This window comes from Oryctolagus cuniculus, chromosome 5, assembly GCF_051225735.1.
Source record: "Oryctolagus cuniculus isolate XC-2025 breed Fujian yellow rabbit chromosome 5, ASM5122573v1, whole genome shotgun sequence".
Lineage (NCBI taxonomy): Eukaryota > Metazoa > Chordata > Mammalia > Lagomorpha > Leporidae > Oryctolagus > Oryctolagus cuniculus.
In genome coordinates this window covers 12,406,815-12,434,198 of record NC_142871.1, presented here as the reverse complement: position 1 = coordinate 12,434,198, position 27,384 = coordinate 12,406,815, and the positions used below count along the sequence as shown (strand labels likewise).

The 27,384-nt window shown below is 44.7% G+C and overlaps 1 protein-coding gene across 13 annotated transcripts in view; it reads right to left on the bottom strand.

Moving 5' to 3' along the window:
• Positions 1-27,384, bottom strand: part of TFB1M (transcription factor B1, mitochondrial) — a 59,667-nt gene that overhangs the window by 22,437 nt on the left and 9,846 nt on the right. For 9 of the 13 annotated variants that reach the window (XR_016233616.1, XM_089332536.1, XM_089332535.1 and 6 more), the window contains 3 exons: positions 17,318-17,426; positions 15,442-15,593; positions 9,045-9,164 (listed from right to left, as the gene is read on the bottom strand). Coding sequence is in view for 12 of the 13 variants with exons in the window: in XM_089332536.1 (XP_089188662.1) it covers positions 9,045-9,164; positions 15,442-15,593; positions 17,318-17,426 (381 nt within the window). In the remaining variant the exon portion in view is untranslated. The remainder of the gene's footprint in view (positions 1-9,044; positions 9,165-15,441; positions 15,594-17,317; positions 17,427-27,384) is intronic. The other 4 variants (XM_089332541.1, XM_089332543.1, XM_089332542.1 and 1 more) reach the window with 1 other exon arrangement.

Here is a 27,384-nt window from a genome sequence, read left to right as displayed (position 1 = left end):
AAGCAGAAACGGGACCCGGGCCTGGGATCGTCACGAGTGTCATCCCCTGGGGCTACCTGCCAGCTCGCAGAGTGGCCTGCTCCGAGCTTCAGGCCACCGTGCATGAGTCTTGAGGAACAGAGGAGCCCTGCTTGAACTCTGCCAAATCCTCAACAGATCCGCCATCTCCTTTCTCACATTAGAAAACTAGCTGCACACACTTGTGAGAACTGCCAGTATTACATGCAAATTAATATTAAGAAATCAGCAAATGCCACCACAGCAAAGGAAAGCCAAACCACACACTTTCAATGCATTAAGCATTAACTTATAAGCTAAATGACGGTACTTTTTCTTCCAATTTGATTCACAGAAATACTGTTCTTACAGATGAGCTGCTTCAATTAGTGGATGTAAAATAACTTTATTTACTGTTTGAAAGGGGGGGGAGAGGGTAGATAGGTTCCCACCCACTGGGTCACTTCCCAGGTGCCAGTAACTGCTGGGGGGCCAAAGCCAGGAGCCAGGAACTCAACTCAGGTCTCCCATGAAGGTGGAAGGAACTCAATTGCTTCTGCCTCCCAGGGTCCTAATTAGCAGGAAGCTGCACAGTCAGGAGTCAAACCAGCAAGGCCAACATGGGATGTAATCATGTCTGGCATCGTAACCTCTAAGACAAAGGCCCACCCTAGTATACACAGCTATGGTTAGAGTGTGTTTGGTCCCCACAGGTTGGTCTGCTGGAAGCGTGTTCCCTAGCGTAGCAGTGTTGAGTGACGGACCTTCAAGGGTGGAGCACAGTGGAAGGCAATTAGGCTCTGCCCTCATGGGTGGATCAACGCTGGTCAAGAGTCGGGGAGTTCTCACAGGGGGCGGCTGTGGGAGAGCAAGGCCACCTCACCGGCTTGGCCTCTTCTGCAAGTGGCCACTTCCCATTCAGCTTCTCTGCCACGGGGGACACAGCCCAGGGACCCTCACCATCCTGACTTTCCAGCTATCAGAATTGTGAGTCAAATAAACCTCTTTTCATTATAAAGTAACCAGTCTCGGGTATTTTGTTTCAACAGGAGAAAACGGACTAAGATATGTGACTGAAGAATCTAACAGTTCTGACAAAAACGATAAAGACTTAACTCAGGAGAACTGGTAAAGTCTGGGAAGGAATTGGGAGAACTTTACTTGATGCCAGAAGCTGGTAACAACTGGCTAGCTGTGAGGGTGCAGGTCAGGAGGCTGCTTGGGCTGACCGCCATGTTCGGGCAGGGATGACCTGGGCAGGTGAGGAGGTTGTGAGCAGTATGATGAACACACGGGGAGGAGCAGGCCTGGTGCAGGCAGACAGAAAGTCAGTTTTGGACATGGACTCGATGTTTTCTTATTACATCTCTTCCACGACTACATCGTCAGCTACTGTCATACACTAACTAACTGACTTTGAGGACTGATATCACAACCTACAAATTCTAAACATGGCAATACACTTGATCATTATCTCTAGCAACTGTTCTGTTTCATTGCATTTTATATCAAAGTATCATCTTTAAAATACTATTTTGTTTCTTCCTTCTTGGGTTTAAAACACTCTTATTTTATCCTTGAGCAATCACAAAAGCATGACTAGTATTCAGTTAGAATTATAGAAGGCTGGCATTGAGGCACAGTGTGCAGTGGGTTAAGACTCTGTCTGCAATATCAGCATCCCATGAGTGCTGGTTCAAGTCCTGGCTGCTCCATTTCCAATCCAGCTCCCTACTAATGCACCTGGAAAAACAAGGAAAAATGGCCCAAGTGCTTGGACCCCTGTTACCCACATGAGAGAGATCCAGGACTCTGGCTTCAGTCTGGCCCAGCCTTAGCCATTTTGGCCATTTGGTGAGTGAACTAACGGATGTAAGATCTGTTTTTCCCTCTCTCTCTGTAACTCTGCCTTTCAAATAAACCTTCTGAGGACTGACATTACGCCACAAGTGGGAAATTCCATTATCATGAAATTGTTTCATGCATAAAATTTTTAAAATATTGTATAAAATTACCTTCAGGCTACGTGTATGAGAAACATATGACCTTCTTGTTTAGACTTGGGTCCTACCCACCATGATATCTCATTATGTTCATGCAAAAATGTCCCAAAATCTGAAAAAATTTAAGTTTGAAACACTTCTGGTCCCAGGCATTTCAGATAGAGGACACTGGACCATATTCCCTTCTCTATTTTACTTATCTGATTTTTGATGACGACTCTAATTATGAAACTGGCTTTCAGTTTATGTTTCAGACTCAAACTTGCTTTCCTTTTCCTTTTTTTTTTTTTTTTTTTAAGATTTTATTTATTTATTTGAGAGGCAGAGTTAGAGAGAGAGAGAGAGATAGACAGAGAGGAAGGTCTTCCATCTGCTGGTTCATTCCCCAAATGGCTGCAATGGCCAGCTCAGGCCATGCTCTGCTGCTTTCCCAGGCCATGGCAGACTGGACTGGAAGAGGAGCAGCAGGGACACAAACTGGCACCCTTATAGGATACCAGCGCCGCAGGTGGAAGCTTAGCCTAATACACCGCAGCACTGGCCCCTCAAACTTGCATTCAGGAACAACTTGAGCCAGCTTAGAAGACTGTAGGAATGGTAAGAATCAAACCATTGATAAAGGAAAAGGCTAGAGTTGCTGAGGAGGAGAGAGGACAAAATGCAATTAAATAACCCTGATTTAACATGCTAACATGTTCACTTAAGCATGAAACTTCGCTTAGAACTTCCAAGCAAGCCCGGCAGAGCAGGCACTATCAGCAATCCTGCAGCTCTGCCTGCCAGCAGGAACCCCCAGAGGCTGCTGGGAGTGCCTTGCCCAGGCTCCCTCCACAGTTGCTGGCAGTGCTGGGGGCTATGGGTTCCCAGATCTGGAGCTGCTGTCTCTGCTGGGTGGTTACAGCACCACTGCCCCCAGTAGCCAGCCAGCAAGTCATCTCCCCAAGGCAAAGACTTTTTTCCTCATGTGCTTATTTATGTGGTGATGAACGAAACACAGCACTTGCCTTGGGGAGGTGGGAGAGACAGCAAGCCCTGGTGATTCAGTGCAGACACTTCTGCAAGACTGCAGGGCACAGGGCCCACCAGGCTGGCCGACCGTGAAGCACCTTCTCCTGCGAGGGCTGAGGCTGGAGCTGGTCTGTGGGAGCGGCTCTGCGCCCAGTCAGAAGCCCCAGTCCCCGGCTCTGCTGCTGCCCTCAGGCCCCTGCTCCTAAGTGCCCTCCCTCAACACACCCGTTTTACAAAACCCAATCGCAATCTCTGATTTCACGAAATCCAGCCAAATATCAAAGAATTTTAAGTAAGCAGGAATAAACGGTGCTCTGACCTTATGTTCGAATGAGTCTCAACAAGAGGGCCAATATACAGAGGTAATAGCCTCGGTGTCAGATTCCAGAGAACACAAAGGCATAGCAGTGGCTGGCCCTCAGCAGATCCGTGCACCCAGGGGAGGACCTCACAACAGGCCGAGGTCTCAACAGCTGTGTGACCTCAAAGGTCAGGCTTGGATGCTCCAACTCCTGGCCTTTTCTTTATATGTCATAGATACATGGTCATTAATCCACCTAAAATGTTGTTATTATTTATGCTTTAAATGTGCACCATGCTTGAGGGCAATTTGTTCTACACACTAATAAATTTAGATGGCAAAGTCAGATACAAATTATGTATACATACATATTTTTAAAAATTATAAAGCATCCGAGTAGTTATTTGGCGGAGGGTTAAGATGTTGCTTGAGACACCTGCATCCCACACTGGAGTGCTGGGTTGGAGTCCTAGCTCCGCCCTCAAGTCCAGCTTCCTGCTAATGAGCACCCTGGGAAGCAGCAGGTGACAGCAGGTAATAGGGTTCCTGCCAGTCATGGAGGAGAACTGGACTGGGTTCCCAGTTCTCATCTTTGGCTTGGCCAAGCCTTGGCTGTTGTGGGCATTTGAGGAGTGAATCAGTGGACATATGCTCCCTCTGCCTCTCAAATATAAAGAACAATTTAAAAAATATAACCCATCCTATTATATCAGGGTACTACAACTTAGTCTATATATTCCTGTTTACAATGACAACTAACAACTACAGCTACCTTTGATTGACTGCCTCCATGTGCCAGACACTCAACTGAGGCACTCAGCATTGGTATCCCAATTCCCCACAACAATCCTTCAAGGGAGGAATTATTGTTTCAATTGGGATGTGTTAAACTCAGCCTTTTAACTCGACACAGGATAGTGGTGAGACCTAAGCCCCGCACCCACATGGGAGACCTTGAAGGAGTTCCTTGTTCCTGGTTGTGGCCATCTAGGGAGTGAACCAGTGGATGGAAGATCTCTCTGCTTCCCTCTGCAACTCTGCCTTTCAAATAAATAAGGAAGTCTTTAAAAAAAAATAGTGAAAATGTAGCTGGTACTGTGGCATAGCAGGTAAAGCCACTGCCTGTAGTGCTGGTATCCCATATGGGCACCAGTTCGAGTTCAAGCTGCTCTACTTCTGATCCAGCCCTCTGCTATGGCCTGGGAAAGCAGTGGAAGATGGCCCAAGTCCTTGGGCCCCTGCATCTTCATGAGAGACCTGGAAAAAGCTCCTAGGCTCCTGGCTTTGGAATGGACCAGCTCTTGCCATTGCAGCCATTTGGGGAGTGAACCAGCGATGGAAGACCTCCCTCTCTCTCTTTCTGCCAATTCTGACATTCAAATAAATAAATAAATCTATAAGAAAAAGTGAAAATGAAAACACAAAATTAAAAATTTCTAACTTGAAATCTATATACTACAAACTTCAGTAGCTCAAGTACCAAATTAGACCAAATGGCTAATATTAGAAACCTAACAAGTTGCTTTCTGTAGACAGGAACATTTAAATTCTAGAGACAACACTAGAGCAGCTACTGAGAGCTGAAGTCAGGCAGGAATTGAGATCACCTACTCAGAACAGGGTTGTGACAGCCACATGGCAGCAAAATTCTGCCATAAAGCCTGCTTGTTTGTTAATCAAAAGGCCAAGAAACAGCAAAGGAAATGAAATCAGTCTGTTGAGGAGACATCAGCACTCCCGTGTTGAATTCAGCACTGTTCACAATAGCTAAGACACAGAAACAAACCAAATGTCCACCCATCAATGAATGGACCAAGAAAATATGGAACATACACACAATGAACTACTATCCCATAATAAAAAATGGATGAAATCTTGTCGTCTGCAACAACAGGGTTGGAAGTGAAGGACATTATGTTAAAGTGAAGTGAGAGAGACAGGGAAAGACAACTCTCAGGTGATCTCATTCGCACGTGGAATCTGAAAGAGCTGACCTTACAGAAATGGGGAATAGGATGGCGGTTACCAAGAGGCCTACGAAGCTGGGGGAGATGGAGAAAATTTCATTAACAGGTATTATAGTTAGATAGGACGGAGCAGTTCTCGTGTTCTGCATAGGTAATGATAATATGATGTATTATATGGGGGCTGGTGTTGTGTTACAACAGGTTAAGCCACTGCCTTCAAAGCCATCATCCCACATGAATGCAACATAAATCCCAGCTGCCATATTCCCAGTCCAGCTTCCTGCTGATGCACCTGGGAAAACAGCAGTGACCCAAGCACATGGGCTTCTGCCACCAATGTGGGACACCTGGAAGACCTGGATGGAGTTCCAGGCTCCCAGCCTTGGCTTGGCCAGCCCTAACTATGCAAGATCTCTAATTCTTATCAAATAAATAAATATTTTAAAAATGATATTATCTGATTACATGTAAATACACACACACATATACACTTTTTAAAAGAATATAAGGGGGCTGGCACTATGGTGTAGCGGGTAAAGCTGCCACCTGCAGTGCCAGCATCCCATATGGGCGCCTGTTCAAGTCCACTTCCAATCCAACTCTGCAATGGCCTGGGAAAGCAGTGGAAGATGGCCCAAGTGCTTGGGCCCCTGCAGCTGTGTGGGAGACCCAGAAGAAGCTCCTGCTCCTCACTCCAGATTGGCAAGTCTCTGGCTGTTTTGGCCATCTGGGGAGTGAACCATCAGATGGAAGACCTCTCACTCTCTGTAACTCTGCCTTTCAAATAAATTAATAAATCTTTAAAAAAATAGAATTTTAAAAGTTTTTACCATACAGAAATGATAAATGTTTGAGACAGATGTTTATCCTGGATTGAACATTACACAATGTATATATGTATCAAAATATCACATGGTACTCCACAGATATGTACAATTTTTATGTATCAGTTAAAAATACAGAAAAAAGACAAATAAATAGAAGGGACAGACAGGACAGCAACACTCACAGAAAGAATCCTAAGGGGTGAGGGGTTATACATCAGCTGCTCATCAGATGAGAAAATAAATTCTCTAGATCTAATTTTTAGAGTTTTGACTGAGAACAGGTAGTGAATGTAAATTTCCTCTGAGCATTAACCTCTCCCTTGCAATGGCCCCAGGAATCCACTTGCCCTTCTGTGTTAACACTTAGCCAGTCTCACCTTGTGTGCCGTGATCTGTGTCTAGCACTTTCTCTCCCTGTATTCAGAAGGTTTAGCCAGAGGGACAGTCTCGCACTATTATTTGATCATCTTTGGGAAAATTCTTTCCCTTTCTTATTTGAGAAAGTGAATTTTTAAAAAGTCAATGCAACTATCAAATATTTTCTGGCTTTCCTCAGAGTACTCCTAATCTGTCCTAATATGATAAAACTACTTCAGAACAGCAGAGAATTCTCACAGAACTAAAATTTAATCATTTGATATACTGTGTTCCTTTATCATCCTACATTCTCTCTCCTTGGTAACTGCTTTCCTAGATTAAAAATAAATCCCCTCCATGTAATATTTATAACATAATGAAAAGCATACAAAGAAAATTGCTAAGAATGTGTGTAGTTTTCCCAAAAAAACTAATATCTCTCAGTAAAAAGAGAATCAAAGACATGACTAGTGGTGTTTTGTTTTTTTTTTTTTCCAAATAATGAATATTTTCTTGAGGTCTTAATTCCAGAGGAAAGAGATTTTAATTAATAAACTGCATGTGTAACCTACCCTTAAATCAAAGCTGAGAATAACCTCTAAAAACCATCAAATATTCTCAACTGAGGAACTAAAACAAAGAGAAACTTTCTACTAAAAATATTTCAGCATACACCCCAAGAAATGCCTTATAAAACTTAGATAACCAGTCTCGATTATAGCAAGGACTATTTAACATCTATAAATAAAGATGTTAGTTTCTGATATAACGGGTCTTATCCCATACCAAATGTTTCATGCAGACAAATATGCATGGCAAAATATTTATCTTTCTAAAAGAAAAGTCCCTGAAAGAACAAAAGCATTAAATCTGACGACAACCTATAAGACCTTTCTGGTGTTAAAATTACTATTTGGGCAGAAGTCATCCACAATGTCTTGGAAGCCTTGAGGTGCTGAAGGGAGGTGGGAGCGATCATCAGGCTCCGAGTGTGACTCCGGAAAAGCTGATGGCTGGTCTGTTCCGTGAGTGGAAGATGGGCTCAGTTCCTGCAGTCCCCTTGGCTGATGGGTGGGAGGATGGGGAGGACGGCCAACGGCAGTGGAAGTGTGAATGTGGTGCCAAAGATCATGGGAACGTCTATGGCCAACTTTAAGCTACACAAACAGAACTACCACTGTTGGTGGGGGCTCCACTCTAATCTACAAGGCACAGCATACATATCTCCATGCTATGTACTTTATGAAGGCCAAATGCTATAAAGACGACTTTACAAGACTTTCTATTACAGTTTTAGTAACAAGGGAAATGCCTGTTCCCCTCCAGGTGGGGAAGTCCCCCAAGCAGACTCTCCATCTGATGGGCTCCCACCCCTGGTGCCTCCCCTTGCTGCCCCACCCAGGGAGTTTCAAACGGCAGGTGCTCAAAAGTCAGTGAAGAAACGGGTGAGCGTTCATGGCCCGCATCATGCAGCAACTTACCAAGCAGTGGCTTTGCTAAAACAAACACCAGGTTTTCTTTTGGGGAGATGAGAAGGACAGAAAAACTTGGTTTCTGCAGTTGGCATCGACTCACATAACCAGCATATAACAGACTAAACCTAGTTTAATACTCAACTATTTTCCCACAGGTGATCTGTCACAAATAACACTACCAAAAGTCTCTCGAAAAACTGCAAAAAAAATTATAAATAAGTAATGTTTGATGTAGCTAGAAATCTCATCAGAAATCACAAAAAGATCTTTTTTCACGGGGTGGCCACATAACTTATCTTTCATAAAAGGACACTTTTAAGACTACCAGATGATGATGAAGAGCCCACTGACGTGGGGGAAACAGGAAGGAAGATTCGGCAGGAATAGGTGAGCCAGAAGATGTTCCTAATAATTTCTGCCTCCAGCCTTGCACTGTAACTCCACCCCTTACCTGTCAATCCAGTACACTCACTTTCCTATGATGCACCTGTGTCTCAGCCAGGACCAGGAAGAAGAGACACCATGATGGCTACATGTCGGGGCACCATGAAATTCCCAGAAAGCCTCATGCATGCTAAACACTGCCCAGACTCCATCCTGCTTGTGTATTCAATTAGGACACCATCTCCTACCTCATAAAAGTGACTGTTACACATGGGAACACCCTATTTTTGCTTTTTGGTTTCTGGTTCTTGCTTAAGGGTCCTTCTCTTACCTCCTCCCAAGCTCTCTCCTCACAGGCAACTCCCTGGCCCATCCATGATAGGTATCTGTGTGGGGTGGCCCACTCACATGCATGCTTTTAAGTAAGTCCTGCTCTTCACCTGTGCACTGCATCTATGTCTCTGTGAATTCTTAACTCCATGCGGGCAAGAACTTGGAATGACAATTAGGCTACATATGCCTATACCACCACCACCAGGGCAATACTCACAATCCCATGTGATTTCTGTGGTTCTTTTTCAGAAGAAGTAAAGAAAACATTATGGCACTGTTCACATGTAAATCAAGATTAGATCCTGCAGACTATTTCCTAGGACAAATCTTAGGCAGAACAAAGACGACAACTAAACTCCCAATTCCGACGAAGCAGGTAAGCAGAGCCTCACCTCTGGTTTGGGGACAAACGCTCGACCTGGAATTGTGAAGACGTGCTCCACATGGCAGAGGTACTGGGCCATGATGGAAAGGCGACTGCGCTGTTTGCTCCCGGTCGTGGCTGCGAGTCTCTGCAGAAGGACAAAATGCATTTGAGTGAGTGAGTAATCCAGCCAGCGCAGACGGAGCAGAGCCAACACGCCACCATCGTGCTCTAGGTGGATTTTCTGCAGGAAATGATGAAATCACAGGCCATCCAACACATGCTGGGCAGCCGACATGGGGAGTTATTTTCCTCCAGTACCCACTGAGGTACAGCCAAGAACTGTGCATTGGATCACACTCACAAGGTCAGATTAGAAAACTTCCCCACCCCGGCCTTGTTGGGATTTCCAAACTCTTGTCATATTCTATAAGAGAAGGCCTTGCATAAAATAAACAATCAGATCAGCAAACGGCTGACAATGAAACTAGCAAGCACAATAAACTAAAGATTCTCAAATATTTAATTTTCTAAATTACCCCAACAGGAATGGACATTTTTAATGGTGTTCTCTCTTCTTTATTTAGAACACTTGGAGAATTAGTTTTTGTTTTTTTTTTTTTTTTTATTTGAAAGGGTTAGTTAGAGAGAGAGACAGGGAGAGAGAAAATCTTCCATTGGCTGGTTCATTCCACAAATGGCCAGAGGTGGGCCAGGCTGTAGCCAGGAGCCAAGAGCTTCTTCCAAGTTGCCTATGTGGGTACAGGAGCCCAAGCACTTGGCCCATCTTCCACTGCTTTCCCAGGCCATTAGCAGGGAGCGGGATCGGAAGCGGAGCAGCTGGGACTCGAACCGGTGCCCATATTGGGTGCTAGCATCACAGGCAACAGCTTTACCCACAACGCCAGAACACCAGCCCCGAATTAGGTATTCTTGATAAAAGACTATTGCAGTAAATTAGGATTTTTTAAACACAAAAACATTATCATTTTAAAATTATTTAAGTATATGAAAATTCATAAATGCAATGAAATTTCAACCAAAATACCAGGATTTTTTTTTTTTTTGAAAGGCAGAGTTAGAGAGAGAGAGAGAGAGAAAGGTCTTCCTTCAGTTGGTTCACCCTGCAAATGGCTGCTACGGCTGGCTCGCTGCGCCAATCCAAAGCCAGAAGCCAGGTGCTTCTCCTGGTCTCCCATGCGGGTGCATGGCCCAAGCACTTGGGCCATCCTCCACTGCCTTCCCGGGCCACAGCAGAGAGCTAGACTGGAAGAGGAGCAACCGGGACAGAACCAGTGCCCCAACCGGGACTAGAACCCAGAGTACTGATGCCGCAGGCAAAAGATTAGCCTAGTGAGCCACGGCGCCGGCCACCAGCAGGATTTTTAAAAGAGAAATTTAATTTCCACATACATACTCTTATATGTATTTTAAATTATATTCTATATAAAATTTCCGTAAGGCCAAGAACAGCCCGGGCATTCTTAACTCCACCAATGTTGAGGGGAGATTGCTTCACTAGACATTAAAATTAAGGTATTACTGTGGCCATCTGGCTTTGGCCTGGTCCAGCACTGGCTGTTGCAGCCATCTGGGAAGTGAACCAGCTGATGAAAGATCTTTTTATCTGTCTCTCCCTGTAACTCTGCCTTTCATATAATAAATCAATCTTAAAAAAAAAAAAACACACATTAAGACAAATAACAGAAGTACAGATGTGAGATAAAGAAGAAGGTTATGGATCAAATGGTCAAAAATATTTCTAGTTCTTCATAAAGAAAAAGTTTAATTTTATGTAATTTCACTATTGGAGTAAAACTCCAAATGCATTGTAAATGGTTAATATCCAACTGACACAATTCAAAGTCATTAAAATTAACACTTAGCATGAGTACAATTACAAAATCAGAAATTAAGCCAAAAGAAATGCCTATAGTTATGATTTTCTTCCTCTTCATAGTTAAAAGTTCATTTGACATTTGAAAAGCAGGTCTCCAAGGGTGGATTCAAGAATTTAAAAGTCACTTTATGTAAAAAAGCAAACCGATCAGAAGTGAAGACACACTGGAGTATTTCACTTAGAGAGCCGTGTACGCAGTAACGTCAGGTGTAGGGCTATGCTGACCTGCTAACTCGATCTATTCAACCTGTGAACAAGTGTGCCCAGCGCGCGGGGTAGAACACCAGTGCACCAGAAAGAGCACACACAGCCGTCCCCAACTCCAAGAGAAAGTCCAAGTCCCAGAGAAGCCTCCAAGAGGACTTCTTGGAAAGGTGCTAACAGTTAAAAGGTCTACCAGCCACTCAAACTTGGCAACTTCTGTGACAGATTACAGGGCAAGACATGAAAATCCAAAATCTCTCACAGACAGAGGATTTTAACAACAAAAGGCTGGGAAACAAAACTAGTTAATTTTTCTTTTCTTTTCTTAAAGATTATTTATTTGAAAGGCAGAGTTACAGAGAGCCAGAGGCAGAGAAAGAGAAGTCTTCCATGCACTGGTTCACTCCCCAGATGGCCACAATGGCCGGAGCTGCACCAATCCAAAGCCAGGAGCCAGGAGCTTCTTCCAGGTCTCCCATGTGGTTGCAGGGGCCCAAGGACTTGGGCCATCTTTCACTGCTTTTCCAGGTGCATTAGCAGAGAGCTGGATCGGAAGTGGAGCAGCAGGGAGTGGAACTGGCATCCACATGGGATGCCAGCCCTGCAGGTGGCAGCTTTACTCGCCTCGCCACAGCCCCAAATCAGTTAATTTTTTATGGAAAGAAAATCTCTAACCCTTCAGCTTTTAAAAATATTCTGAGTATGAGAAAAACAAGGGGTCAAATAAGTCATAAAATGTTCTTATTATTCTTCTACAGCTATTTCAAATACAAGTAGAAAAATCAGGCTTACACTTGAGAAGCCACACGGGCACACTTCGGAGACCACATAACTCATGGAAAGGTGACTTCCTCTCTGCTGGGGATGTGCCCCAAGGCAGCCAGGGCTCCCAGAGAAGGAAGGAGACGGGGGGCTGACTCTGGACCCAGAGTTCCAGGGACAGAGAGAACTAGAAGTCGTGACTTCAGCGGAAAGCACACGACCTGTGTTCCAGTTCAGCTCTGTCACTGCTCTATGACCTCCGAGAAGGCATTAAACCAAGCTGAGCCTCAGCTTCATCAACTGTAAAATGAGGTCCAATGAGATCCCCTGAGGTCTCATTTATTGCTACACAGTGCGGTTCTACTTTACGAGCTGTTGACTTCATACTGTCTCTATGCGCCTTAATGTGTAGGCACCAGATTCTGACATTTAGACCCTGCAGCCCTAGAAAAAGGAATAAGATGATGGTGCTCATTTGTTTTGTTTTGTTTTGTAGCTCACAGAGCCAAACAAAATAAATGTCAAAAAGTGCTATCAGTGGTTAACATACAAAATTGCTCAGATGACCATGTCAAGGGCAAGCAGTAAATAAGAAAATATTGCTGTCTACTCTCCCATTGACACTTTCACTTGCAAAATGTGAAAACCAGAGGAGCACCCTTCTATACTCACCCTTCTAGTGCATTCCATAATACATATATAGGCACATTATATATATATATGTACTATATATACATTATATAATCTATCTCTAGAGAGATAGACTCACTATAAACTCTTTTCCATAGTCATGATGAAATTAAACTAAAATCCACCTTATTTTGTTAGGGAAAACAGTCTATGTCAAAGTTGAAGCAACATTCAGCGTCACAGGGGACCTCACTCCTCCCAAGCCTCTGCTCTCGCCACAGAATGAGAGCACACAGTATCTTCCACCTCTCGGTCACCTGAGAACAGAAACACCATAATGCCTGTGTGGTACAGGAACACGTATGTTTGGTCTTTGGTCCTTGTTCCTGGCAGAGCTCCTAAACTGCTTACACTTTCTTGAGTGATGGCAACGCCTTCTGTTCTTCAACCCCATTTTCATCAAACGTGACCTGCAGACTGTGGAGGCGATGGAGTGACCTGGGGTGACGTCCCAAGGTATCCTGAGGATGCTGCCGGCCATCAGAAAGACCGATGGATTACCAGCTACTTCCACGTGGGTAAAGTGTCTCCCTGAGTTCTGTGAGCCATTCCGGAAAGTGATCAACCTGCAGAGGGGGCTGGGGGACCCCAGTTTTAGCTGGTCGTTCAGAGGTTCTGGAGGCACAGATGTACAACCGGCTTCAGGAGTGGAGTGGTCTGGGGGGACTCAGTCCTTAACTTTTGCGGGGAGGGGGTGGGTCTGGCACTAACAACAGGTGGATGGTATCAGAGTTTAATTAAATGGCAGGACACCCAGCTCCAGCTGTGGGAGAACTGCTTGGTGTGGGGAAAACCCACGCATCGGATGTCAGAAGTGCTGTGAGTGCAGACGCAACAGTGGTTTTTGTCAGAACCAACAAATCCAAAAGTTAAGAAAACTACTAGCAGGAGCCTAATTCAAACTCACAGAAGACAAGCAGGATATTCACAAACAGGTAGTGAGAAGGACCTTGAGGAGAGTGGGGCAGCGTCCTGGAGTCCAAACACGGAGGAGCCTACATTGTTGTGATAAGCAGTTCCTAGACTATCGAGCACGAGAGTTTTGGGGCCACATACTCGAAGGCCAAGTTTTCCAGCCTACACACCCAAGAGGATTACAGATAACAAAGGTGCAAAGTTAAACATAAAACTTCCAGTAATTAACAGAAGAATGTCTTCATGATATCAAGATACAAAAAGATATTCTCCATAACTCACAAAGGACACTAGCCACTAATTAACTATTAAGTATTTATTATACCTGAAAGGCAGAGAAACAGACAGATATATTCCATCTGCTGGCTCACTCCCCAAATGCCCGCAACAGCTAGGGTTATGCCAGGCTAAAACCAAGGACCTGGAACTCAATCTGGGTCTCCCACATGAGTGACAGGGACCCAAGTACTTGAGCCATCACCTGCTGCTTCCCAGGGAGTACATCAGCAGGAAGCCAGAATTGGGAGCTGAGCCATAGCTTGATCCCAGGCATCTGATATGGGATGTGGGCATTCCAAGCAGCATCTTAAATGCCTGCCCCACTAACCGTAAGTTTAAAATTAGGAATGCCTGGTCTTCAAGAGATAATGCAAAAAGACAGTGATACAGCTAGTGAGTACAAGAAATATGCAACAAATGCAATAAGTAGTAGTGTGGAGTAAGACCTCCTCCAAATTAGGAAGAAAAACAAGCAGAAAGAAACATGAGCAAAAGGCAATCACTTGACCAAAAAAACAAAACAAACAAAAACAAAACTCAAAAAGCACCAATGGTGCTCAATTTCATTAAAAATCAGCAGAGACAAAATAAAATACAGTGACATCCTATTACCTGCAGATTAATAAAAATGTACAAGTCCAATACTAGTGAGTACCAGCAAGAATAGACAGCAAAATGAACTCTCACATACTGCCGGTGGCTTTAGAGGACAATTTGGCATTTTGTAGGGAGAGTGAAGATGTACAGTTCCACTTCTGGACACACATCCTACAGAAATCCTGATCCTGTGCTGTACCTCGCATAAATGAAAACAATGTTTGTGACAGTTTTGTTTGTGATAACAAAACACTGAAACAGATTCAGAGTCCAAAAAGAGAAGAATGGACAGATAAATTATAATGTAGTCAAAACAGTAGGTAGTTTGTATAGCTATTACTACCAAACTTACAGCTATAAGCAACATGAGCAAATCCTACAAATAATGTTCAGGATACAAAGAATACATACAGTTGTAAACCATTTATATAAAACGCAAAAATGGACAAAACTACAGTATATTAGTTATATGCATAGAAATCTATGTGAAAAGCCTCTGTAAGGGGGTAACAAATTCCCAAGTCACAGCGGGTGGACAGGAGATACAGTCAGAGGCGTACAAGCGGGTGTCACAGGTGCTGGTAGTTCAGTTACTGACACAGGTGTTTATCAGACCAAGCATACATATCGCAATACTCTAGTATTTGCACATCACGTCTGTGGATCCAAAAACTGCCCCTTCTCACTGCATCTTCCAGAAGGCAGTGGTTAAGAGTTTGATGAATGCCAGACTGCCCCTGGAGACCTACTTTCCAGAGAGTGCCCGCAGAAGTGCGGTGAGGGATGAAGTCAAAGTCTACTGTGGACAACAAGACCTCAACCTCCTTCCCTTCTCAGCTTTGAATCCAATCCCTATTTACAAATGCATGGCCAATCGCACTCAGCCGTGGCCCCTGTGTCCTGCTACTTCCCACAGGGCCATTTTGGCCAATACATATCACCGCTGTTCTCTCCGGAAGCTTCCAGCAATGTCTACTCTCGTCATCGCAGGCTGAGCTGAAGCTGAAATTTTCTGAGTAATCGAATTCTGTTTCAAGGTTTGATAATGTGACCAACTAGCTAGAAAGTTAAACCTTACCTCGGCCACTTCCTTCTGAAACGTCAGTGTCATCGGGGTTCTACCATATACAAAAGGTCCATCTCTGCAGGACACATGCTCAAGCCACTTGACGATCAGTGGAGTTGAGACACTGAACGGCAGATTTCCAATAATATGCACATTGGGAGGGTCTGCGTGGCAGGGGATAAAACATGGAGTGATTTCATCAATGTATTCTTAGTATAATTTTAGTTCAGAGCAAAATTTCACTGTGTATTAATAGCATCAAACAACAACATATGAAGAGACATGGCTGAATATTTTTCAGGGCATTCATTCTTCAAAAGCAATGTTTCCTCACAATCAGCTTCGAATTCTAGCTAATTCATGCTCAAAGTCAAAGTCCTCAGACTTCTGGATTAGGAAGTATATGAAACATAGCTGGTGTGAGGGTAGAGACAATTGAGTCTGGACAGATGAGGAAAAAGTGTCCACGGAGCTGACAGAGAGTCCGATGACCAGGAAGGGAACACCAGCCGTGGACACAGACAGCCTGCATACACAGACGGGCTGCAGACAGACAGGCTGGGTATACAGATGGGCTGCGGACACAGACGGGCTGGGGACACAGACAGGCTGGGGACAGACAGGAGTATTTGCTGTGTGCTAGTCTAATGACATCACGGGGTGGAGGTGTCCAGGCACACCCGCAGCGAGAGAAGATGCCCAAAAACACAAATCTTGGAAGCAACCACGTGCAGAAAGGGGCAGGAGAAAGAATACCAGCAAAGGACACTCAGAGGAAGCTCACAAATGTGACAGGCAGAACAGGAGGGCCTGGTGTCAGGAAAGACAAGAGCAGAGGCATCTCCCAGAAGGCAGTGGTTAAGTCTGATGAATGCCAGACAACTCGGTCAGGAAAGGTTTCAAACAGGCAGTTAGGAGGTCGCCGTGATGCCAGTGTGACTGAGCAGGTGCACAGCCTGAGGGCTGTGTGCTGGGAAGAGAGAACTCACTAGAAGGTGAGGACCACTCTGAAGAGGCCCTGCCCTAAGGGGCCAGAGACACCGGATGCTGATAGGTTGAAATGCCTCCTCCATCCGCTTTGAGACTTGTTAACAGGCAAGAAAAGTTGTTTGTTTGTTTGTTTTTTAAGAATATTTTGAAGAGCTGGCTCAGAGCAGGTACCCAATAAATGCTGTCCATGAATGAAGAATGCCTTAGTTGGTCACCGAGTATTGAAAAACAATGGAAAAAGTTAAATGAAGGCTTGGGCATGATTTACTATTTTACATCTTTCACCATGTGGAGAAAGTAACCCTATAATATAGCCTATCTGTGTACATAGGTCATAAAAATGGCAAGTTTATCGGGCAGGTGCTGTGCACAAAGGGTTAAGCTGCTGCCATCCACACCCACATCCCATGAGCCCTGGCTGCTCCACTTCCAATCCAGCTCCCTGCTAATGTGCCTGGGAAAGCAACAGAAGATGGCCCAAGTGCCTGGGTCCCTGTCACCCATGTGGGGGATGTGGATGGAATTCCAGATTCCTGGCTTTGCCTGGCCCAGCCCTGGCCATTGTGGCCATCTGGGGAGTAAACCACTGGATGGAAGATGTCTCTGTCATCCTCCTTTTCAAACAAATAAACAAACCTTAAAAAAAAAAAAAAAAAAAAAGACACAAATTTATTTGGAAAGAATTGAACTGAAACTGAAAATCTGAAACCCAGAAAAAGTAACTAAATTTCACATTTTGGAACAAAGTAGTATGGTAGAAAAATTTACAATGTACATTACTTAATTCTGCTCAATTTTTTAATACATACAATATTTATAAGTGTGTAATGTTTGTGATATGAATAATTAAGTATTTAGTTATTTAAAGAATATTTTAAAAGAATCTAAAGGTACTTACCATCCTCCCAGTGTCTTTTAAGACTTTCTGGAAAGGCCTTTTCCAATTTAAACGTCAGTACATCACCGTGAACAATTCTCAGTTTCCCGGGTGCTGCGTCAGAAAGCATCTAGTTTACAAAAAGGTCAAGAGAGTGAGCTCATTACTTTGTGAGTAACAAAACTAAATGTTTAAACTGTGCATCTTTTTTTTTTTTTTAAACTGTGCATCTTGAAATTACTTGGAAAGGCCAGAGACTAGAAGCAATCATGACCTAACAGGACACCGTGTCCACCACAACGATCCACTGTGCTTCACTCTCATACACAGAATGGCTAGGGACTGTAACACGTTAACAGCACCCAGCAGCTTACAATGTCACAAATAGTGTCTAAGTGTAACGCCCTTCCTCAGAACGACTACTTATGCACAGATGTAGCATAAACTCAACTCCTAAGTTCTTAAATTGGAGACCAAGGACTTTACAATGAAACCCCGAGAATTAATCAAAAGTAAACCCTAAAAAAGAAGAGTTCAGCTCAACTAACTCTTTATGTCTAAATATATACAAAGGCAATAACTTACTTAATCTATGGGTAGACTCAAACCCAACAGAAAGTCACGTGTCCATGTCAAGCCCACTCAGTACTCTGAGATACTGCCCTGATCAATGTCCCCCATCTTACTATTTCTTGATCCACAGATGCTATCAAGCTAACGGATGATCCTGCATGGCTACCAACAGCTGCCTCACAGCCTTTTCCACCTCCTAATCAGCTGCTTTCCTTCTCCTTTCAGTCCTTCTGAGCACAGAAGACACAAAACAAACCAGTGTTCCTCTGTGATCTCCTGCGTCATCAGTCCAGGCACCTTGCTACAATACTCTCGCAGTACTAGATTCTGTCAAGTTCAGAAAAGCCTTATGGCTAAGCCATCTACACAGCTGTACTGTGTTAAGTGCCCCTTAAGGAGACTTACTTCTTCAAGTACTTGATTAAAAACAAAAAACATGCAGTCCCTGAGCATACAAAGCTTAAAATACAGGAGTGAATATAATCACTGAGGAGAGACTTCCCAGCTCAAGTAGAATGCGAACAGGTCCCAGCTCCAGGAGCTCAGAGAACCTTGGATCCCACTCAGTTGCCAAACACCCCTGCCTACTCCTCTAGCTCAATTAAAGCTGCTTTTCTCTTCCAACACTCCTGTTGTCTAACAAGCCACTAGACAGCAAAGATGAGAGAGGTGTCACAGAGCCAGAGAGGAGACACTGGGGCAAGGCACACGGCCTGCTGACCACTCCCCACTCCCACCTTGCTGTCAACAGTGCAGCCTGCCACACTTCTGTAGTAGCTCCGACAGCACACGGATCCTACGTGCCCACTCCTGGGCGTTTCCTTCCCTTGCACCAACACAGGCTCCCCAAGGGCGGCACCTGCTGCCTATTTCCCTCAGCAGCCCCTGGAGCTACAGCAGGTCACAGGGGATGCTGACTACACACTCAACACGTGAATGAGGCAGTCAACAAACCAAATGGCATCAGCTTTTTGTGAGGTTGGAAACTTTCTCTCTTACGCTGTGAGACTGCCCTCAAAATTGGTGGGGACAAGAAACTTACTTAGATTAATTTCACTAATAAATCAGACAGGATTATACAAATAATTGTATTTAATTAATCAAATTATAATTAATTTATATGCACCAGAAATACACAGCAGAAATGCCTATGTTGGCGAGAAGGTTGACAGTTTAACTCTGGGAATCATCTAGCTGGGTTCAGTTAGCCATAGCAGTTTTGTTTTTTTTTTTAAACTATTTATTTATTTATTTATTTGAAAGTCAGAGTTACACAGAGAGAGAAGGAGAGGCACAGAGAGAGGTCTTCCATTCACTGGTTCACTCTTCAATTGGCTGCAACGGCTGAAGCTGTGCCAGTCTGAAGCCAGAAGTCAGAGCTTCTTGCGGGTCTCCCACGTGGGTGCAGGGGCCCAAGGACTTGCGCTGTTCTCCACTGCTTTTCCAGGGCATAGCAGAGAGCTGGATTGGAAGAGGAGCAGCTGGGACTCGAACCTGCCCCCACATGGGATGCCAGCACTGCAGGCAACAGTTTTACCCGCTATACCACAGGGCTGGCCCCATCCATAGCAGTTTTTTTTTTTTTTTTTTTTTTAAGATTTTATTTATTTATTTTAGAGGTAAAGTTACAGACAGTGAGAAGGACAGAGAGAAAGGTCTTAGGTCCATTGGTACACTCCCCAAATGGCTGCAATGGCCAGAGCTGCACCGACCTGAAGCCAGGAGCCAGGAACTTCTTCCCGGTCTCCCACGCGAGTGCAGGGGCCCATGGGCTTGGGCCATCTTCTCCTGCTTTCCCAGGCCACAGCAGAGAGCTGGACTGGAAGAGGAGCAGCCGGGACTAGAACTGGCACCCATATGGGAAGCTGGCGCCACAGGCGGAGGATTAACCCACTGCACCAGCCCCATCCATAGCAGTTCAACAAATGGAACTGTGCACCCCTGGCACAAATGTACTTATGGATTATTTTTAATTACCATGAGTTTCTAAAACTTGATCTGTGAATTCCAGAAATACTTAATAGAAAACATAATGGCCTCAGGGCTGGCATTGTGGTGCAGCAGGTTAAGTTGCTGCCTTTAACACCAGAATCCCATATGGGTGCAGTTTGTGTCTCAGCTGCTCCATTTCCAGTCCAGCTCCCTGCTAATGTACCTGGAAAAGAAGCCGAAAATGGCCCAAGTCCTAGGGCCTCTGCTACCCATGTGGGAGACCAGGATGGAGTTCCAGGCTCCTGGCTTCATCCTGGCCCAGCCCTGGCTGTTGCAGCCATGTGGGGAGCGAGAACCAATGATGAAAGATCTCTCTCCTTCTCTCTGCCTTGCAAATAAATTTTTTCTTTAAAGAAAACACAATGACCTCAATATACTAAAAATTAAAAGAGATAGCTCTCTGAGAAATGCTGTGTTTAAAAAGCACGTATTTAATGATGGAATTTACCAGCAATGGAGGATGCTACATTTCTTCTATAATTATGTTCCACATAATTAAAACACTACAAATCAGTACATCAAAAAAAGGCTAAACTAAAAGCTTACGTTACATGATGTGAATATATAGAAAGTAATTAAGCAATTAGTAGATAGGATTAAAACAACCTACACTGGCCTTTTTGTCATTGTATGCTCTGACAATTGATCTGAAAGTTAATTTTTCAAGGCCAGCTCTGCCATGTGGGTGCTGGTTCAAGTCACAGCTGCTCCACTTCTGATCCAGCTCTCTGCTATGGTCTGAGAAAGCAGCATAGGATGGCGCAAGTCCTTGGGCCCCTGCACCCATGTGGGAGACCCAGAAGAAGCTCCTGGCTCCTGGCTCTGGATCAGCCTAGCTCCAGCTGTTGCAGCCATCTGGAGAGTGAACCAGCAGATGGAAGACCTCTCTCCTCCTCTCTCTGCCTTTCAAATAAATAACTAAAACTAAAAAAAAGAAAATAAATTTTTCCCACACTCACAGACTCAACTGCATACCTAAAAGCTGATATAAATTTAAATGCACCTTCCGTTCTTTACAATTATACTTGAATTTCTATTTCATTTCCCACGGATTCCCTTTCAGGTTTAAGTCTCAGTCAATGACGAACCAACTCCATCCTTAAAAGCTGACCTCGTCCTCAACAACTCTGTAGCTTGATCCTCCCTTTCTGACCCCCTGCTGCAGAAGGAATGAATGGTGGTGGTCCCAGATTATGTGAGGGCCCTGAAGCAATTACAGAAGGAAACGCAGTGCTATCCATACTGGATTGATATGATTACTGTACAGACAAAATCCTTTCACACACCCAAAATTATATTCACTAAAGACACACAGAGAAGGTCTAACCAACCAGTAAGAGAAAAGTATCTTCGCCATCATGATTCTTTGGGGGATGGCAATGGGATGAGGAAGACCCCTTTTCTAGCCCTTTAAGAATAAAACTGGAGGTGCCGCAGGTGGAGGATTAGCCATGTGAGCCACGGCGCCGGCACCCCGGGTTCTAGTCCTGGTTGCTTCTCTTCTAGTCCAGCTCTCTGCTGCAGCCCGGGAGGGCAGTAGAGGATGGCCCAAGTGCTTGGGCGCCTGCACCCGCGTGGGAGACCAGGAGGAAGTACCGGCTTCTGGCTTCGGATTGGCGCAGCGCCGGCCATAGTGGCCATTAGGGGAGTGAACCATCGGAAGGAAGACCTTTCTCTCTGTCTCTCTCTCACTGTCTATAACTCTCTCTCTGTCTCTCTTTCACTGTCTAACTTCGCCTGGCCAAAAAAAAGAAAAAAAAAAAAAGAGTAAAACTGGAGCATTCATTACACTGGAAACCCTGTAGGTGTGACCACAGGATGGGAGCACAGACACAGCTGACCAGGAACACAGGAATCCAACTACAACCCAATGAGTATTTTTACAGCCATTCTAAAACCATTCTATTATTTCAATTTTCATTTTCAATTCTACATTCTTCCAAAGTGAGATGCAAGTCAACAAAGAGTAAGAGACACTACAGAAAGACAGAAAAGCTAGCCACAGAAAGGGAAGCATACACCCGAGAGCCACAGCACAGGCAATGACCGTCAGGGTGGCCAGCATGAACACAGGACACCATTCTAACTTGCCCAGAGATCATTGTACCAGGTCTCCAAGACAGAAGAGAATGCTTTCTGGTTTGAAGTTTTAGAAAGTGTACATGAAACAATCTAATGGACAATGCCTTTAACAAAGTTGGACAACAAATGTAGAAACATCCTTACGACCATTTCAAAGAACCCTCTCAAAAGTCAAAGGCATGGTGAAAGCTTTCCTGCAGGGCGCAAGTGACCAGGGTCCAATTTAGGTAACTTTCTGGCAACTGGAAAGAATGCACGCACTTCTCGGAACTTCGACAACATCACACAAAGGACTACGCAGGAGAGTTACTCTGTGTGTCTGACGCCTGTTCTCAGGGTCAGGGTTCACGCCAGCCAACACTGAACAGCTGCATTACATGAATGACCTTCCAGCTGATCTGCCACACAGAGGACATACTGTTGAAACAAATAAGTGCCAAAGAGCTGGCATAACTGTTAGGGAAACTGTATGAGATTAAGAGAATATGATATGGGGCTGGCACTGTGGCATAGTGGGTAAAGCTGCCACCTGCAGTGCCAGCATCCCATGTGGGCACTGGTTCGAGTCCCGGCTGCTCCACTTCAGATCCAGCTCTCTGCTACTGCCTGGGAAAGAAGAAGGTGACCCAAGTGGTTGGGCCCCCTGCACTCACATGGGAGACCTGGAAGAAGCTCCTGGCTCCTGATCGGCCCAGCTTTGGTGGCTGTGGCCATTTGGGAAGTAAACCAGCGGATGGAAGACCTCTCTCTCTCCCTCTCTCTGCCTCTGCGTAGCTCCGCCTTTCAAATAAATAATATATATCTTAAAAAAGAAAAAAAAGAATATGATATGGAATATGGTAGATGAAGAACAAAGCTTTTATCCTTAGAACATGCAGAGACGGGGCCAGCGCTGTGGCACAGTAGGTTAATCCCCCGCCTGCGGCACTGGCATCCCATATTCGAGTCCTGGCTGCCCCTCTTTCCAGCCCAGCTCTCTGCTATGGCCTGGGAAAGCAGCAGAGGATGGTCCAAGCCCTTGGGCCCCTGCATCCACGTGGGCGACCTGGAAGAAGCTCCTGGCTCTGGATCGGCACAGTTCCAGCTGTTGCGGCCATTTGGGAAGTGAACCAACAGAAGGAAGACCTTTCTCTCTGTCTCTCCCTTTCACTGTCTGTAACTCTCTCAAATAAAATACATAAAACCTTAAAAACACATACACACACACAGAGATCAATGCTACTATTAAGAGGAATTTAAGACAACACCAGAGTCCACCTTTTCAAGGAGAAGATTATGGCATGATTTCAAAATGTCAGGATGCTTGCTTATGAAACAAGACCAGAAAGAACATGAATAGCAGAAAGTCATTTACTCAGCCTCGTCAAAGAATTAGATTTTAATAAATTTTCTATTTTACTCATTTAAGTGTTAACACCTCCTAAGAAACTTGCAGATGAAAACTATAGTGCATGATTCAACTCCTGAAGCTAAGAACAATCTTACCCTTGTCTTAATGTGTCTCATCCTTTACCACAGTGCATTTTTTATGTTTGGGTTGCTAGCTCTTCTGCCACTATAATGACTGTCATTTTTTGCTGTTGTCGGTGGATCTGCTTCTAACATTGATCTCTGCACTTCTAATTTGTAGTGGAGAAGGACGATACTTTGACTGTAAGGCACCTTTTGCTCATTTGTTGAGTTTTGTGCGTTCTGATTAACTATGGTTACGCTAAGTTATGCATGTAAAGTAGTCATGTCACAACAGCAATTTAGGCAGCCTTTTCTTTAAAAAAAAATTGTCAGGAGAAAGGATTTTAAAATTTCATTATCTCTAAGAACACCTCTTTCTGCCCAGCTGCCTAAATAACTGTATGTATCCCTTTATAATATGGCAGGAAGGCGAATAATTATGTTAACCTTTGGCTACTGACAACAGGCTCTTCACACATCATATTCTAACTATTCTTGCAACACGCACAACAGATAAAAATTCTCAAGCCCATGAACTCCGCTCTCTGCATATAAAGTAAAAATCATCACCGATTATTAAAACCAGGGCAATACTAACAATAATCAAGGACTTGCCTTCTGTCTCCATAATTCCAAGAAATAATCATCTAACTTAATGGCTAGGGAGAATCCCCTGAGCTTACTACTCTGAGCAAGATGGAGTATAAAGGACCATTTACATTCTCCTAAATTAAAAAAACACTTGGGGGCCGGCACTGTGGTATAGCTGGTTATGCCGCCACCTGTGATGCCAGCATCCCATCTGGGTACCAGGCCTGGGTCTTGGCTGCTGTACTTCCAATCCACCTCCCTGGTAATGGGCTGGGAAAGCAGTGGAAGATGCCCTAAGTGTTTGGGCCCCTGCACCTACATGGGAGACCCAGAAGAAGCTCCTGGTATTGACCTGGCCAGGCCTGGTCTTTGTAGCCATCTGGGGAGTGAACCAATGGGTCAAAGATTGATCTTTCTCTTTCTACGTCACTCCCCCTCTTCACGGAGGAACGACACTAAACCCTGCGCTGTTCTTTCGTCTGCTTGGCCCTCCCCAGGTTTGCTGCTGGTCCTCCCCGGGTTGGCTGCCGATCCTTCCACCTCCGTGGAAGGGCGGCTCCCCCTGCCACTTTCCCCACTTCCGCGGGGGAGCGGCACACCGCCGGCCGGCTCTCTCGGGGGCTGCTCAGATGTTATCCAGATGTTCCTGGTGCATGTTGTCTCTCTCCTCCTTTATAGTCCTCTTCCACCAATCCCAACTCTGCTACCCACACGCCGAGCATGTTGCTCTCCTCCAAAGAGAGGCAGCTGTGTAGAAGTTGTTTACTCCTCTCCCAGCGCCATATTGTGGGAGAGCAGATGCATAGAATAAGTCTTAATTCCAGTAACTTAGTCTAGTCTGAGTTGCTCCCCACACTCTATAATTCTGACTTTCAAATAAATAAATAAATAAATAAATAAATAAATCTTTTAAAAATTTGGAAAAAATACACAAAGCAATTTTTAGCTATGACACAGTAAGAAATGGAGGATTTTCGGATGGTTGAATAGAGGTTTCCAGTGTTTGCCGCCTCCTCCACAAGTAAGGACCAAAGCAGGCCTAAGCAGCTGCACATGGAGGTGACTGCCTAAGGCAGACCATGCACCACAACAGTGGATCAAACAGACCGGGACGTCAGCAGACACATGAACAAACTCCTGGGAGCTTTTCAAATCTCTGGACTGATATGTGCATCCAGGTCCAGGCCCAAGGGACCCTTAATAGATCAGACCAAAGAAGATTCTAACTGAGGCGTAAGACAGAGGGAGATCACCTTGGAGTAACAGCAGACTTCTCAGGTGAAATCTCACAGGCCAGGAAAGAACAGAATGAAACACTGGAAGGCTTGACAAACTGCCAGCCCAGTAAAGCTATCCTTCAGAAATGAAGGAGAGATACTTTCCACAAAAAGCATAAACAGAGGGCCGGCACTGTGGCATAGCGGGTAAAGCTGCTGCCTGCCATGCCGGCAACCCATACGGGCACCAGTTTGAGGCCTGGCTGCTCCTCTTCTGATCCAGCTCTCTGCCATGGCCTGGGAATGCAGTAGGAGATAGCCCAAGTCCTTGGGCCCCTGCACCCACATGGGAGACCCGGAAGAAGCTCCTGGCTTCAGATCGGCGCAGCTCCGGCTGTTGCGGCCATCTGGTGAGTGAACCAGCAGATGGAAGACCCCTCTCTCTCTCTCTCTTTCAAATAAATAAAAACTAAAAAATGAAATGATAGCTACTGCCATGAAAACATGCAGGATAGAGCAGATATGCAACAGAAAAAAGAAAAATCTAATGATTCATATCTTATTTTTTCTTTTCCCTAGATTTGATTAATTCACCTGCATGAATTATACCTATAGATCTCTAATCTTCTTCCTTGTAGTCATTAGATTTTTCCCCCCTAAGATTTATTTATTTTATTTATTTATGTAAAAAGCAGAGTTACAGAGAGGAAGAGGCAGAGAGAGAGAGAGAGAGAGAGAGAGATCTTCAATCCGCTGATTCACTCTGCAAATAGCTGCAATGGCCAGAGCTGACCCCATCCAAAGCCAGGAGCTTCCTCTGGGTCTCCCACGTGGGTGCAGGAGTCCAAGGACTTGGGCCATCTCCTACTGTACTCCCAGGCCATGGCAGAGAGTTGGATCGGAAGTAGAGCAGCCGGGACTCAAACCAGTGCCCATATGGGATGCCGGCACTGCAGGCAGCAGCTCTACCTGCTACGCCACAGTGCCAGCCCTCATTAGGTTTTGGTAACAGGATTATGCTGGTATCTTAAAAGGAAATGGAAAGTTTTCAACCCTTTTCTATTTTCTGAGAACATATTACTGTACTATTATATCTTCTTTAAATGTTCAATAGAATTCACCAGAGAAGCTATTTAGGTCTTTAGTTGTCTATTGGGAATGATTTCAACAATGAATTTAAAAAATACATAGACATGGCCGGCGCCGCGGCTCACTAGGCTAATCCTCCGCCTTGCGGCGCTGGCACACCGGGTTCTAGTCCTGGTCGGGGCACCAGATTCTGTCCCGGTTGCCCCTCTTCCAGGCCAGCTCTCTGCTGTGGCCAGGGAGGGCAGTGGAGGATGGCCCAAGTGCTTGGGCCCTGCACCCCATGGGAGACCAGGAGAAGCACCTGGCTCCTGCCATCGGATCAGCGCAGTGCGCCAGCTACAGGCCACTGGAGGGTGAACCAACGGCAAAGGAAGACCTTTCTCTCTGTCTCTCTCTCTCTCACTATCCACTCTGTCAAAAAAAAAAAAAAAAAAAAAAAAAAAGAAAGAAAAAAAAGAAAAAATACATAGACAGCTACTCAAGACTTTTTTTCTATGTCGACCTTCTAAATGTGTGTTTCTGAATATATGTATTCATATAAATTGCCTAAACTGTTGACATAAATTGCTTCAAATCCTCAAATGAACAATTAAAAACAGAACTACCCCATGATGCAGCAAACCCACTACTGGGTAAACATCCAAAGGGAATGAAACCACTGGTATGTCTGTGGAAGAGACATCTGCACTCCCATGTTTATTGCAGCATTCGCTATTCACAACAGCCTAGTTATGGAATCGACGTGAGTGACAAATACAAAGGGCCACCCAGAACTAATATGAGCAATTATCTGCAACAAACTGAAAAATCTGGAAGAAAGGGATAAATTTCTGGACACACGTAACCCACCAAAATTGAACTGCGAAGACAGAAAACCTGAACAGACCAATAACAAGTAATGAGACTGAATGAACACTAACAGATCTCCCAACAAAGAAATGCCCAGGACAAAATGGCTTCACTGCTGAGCTCTTACTATCGAATTTTTAAGGAAGAACTAACACCAGTTCTTATCAAACTACTTTAAAAATGAAGGCAAAATGAAGGCTTTTAAGAGCTGAGAGTCAACACCAATGGGCCCACACTCTAAGA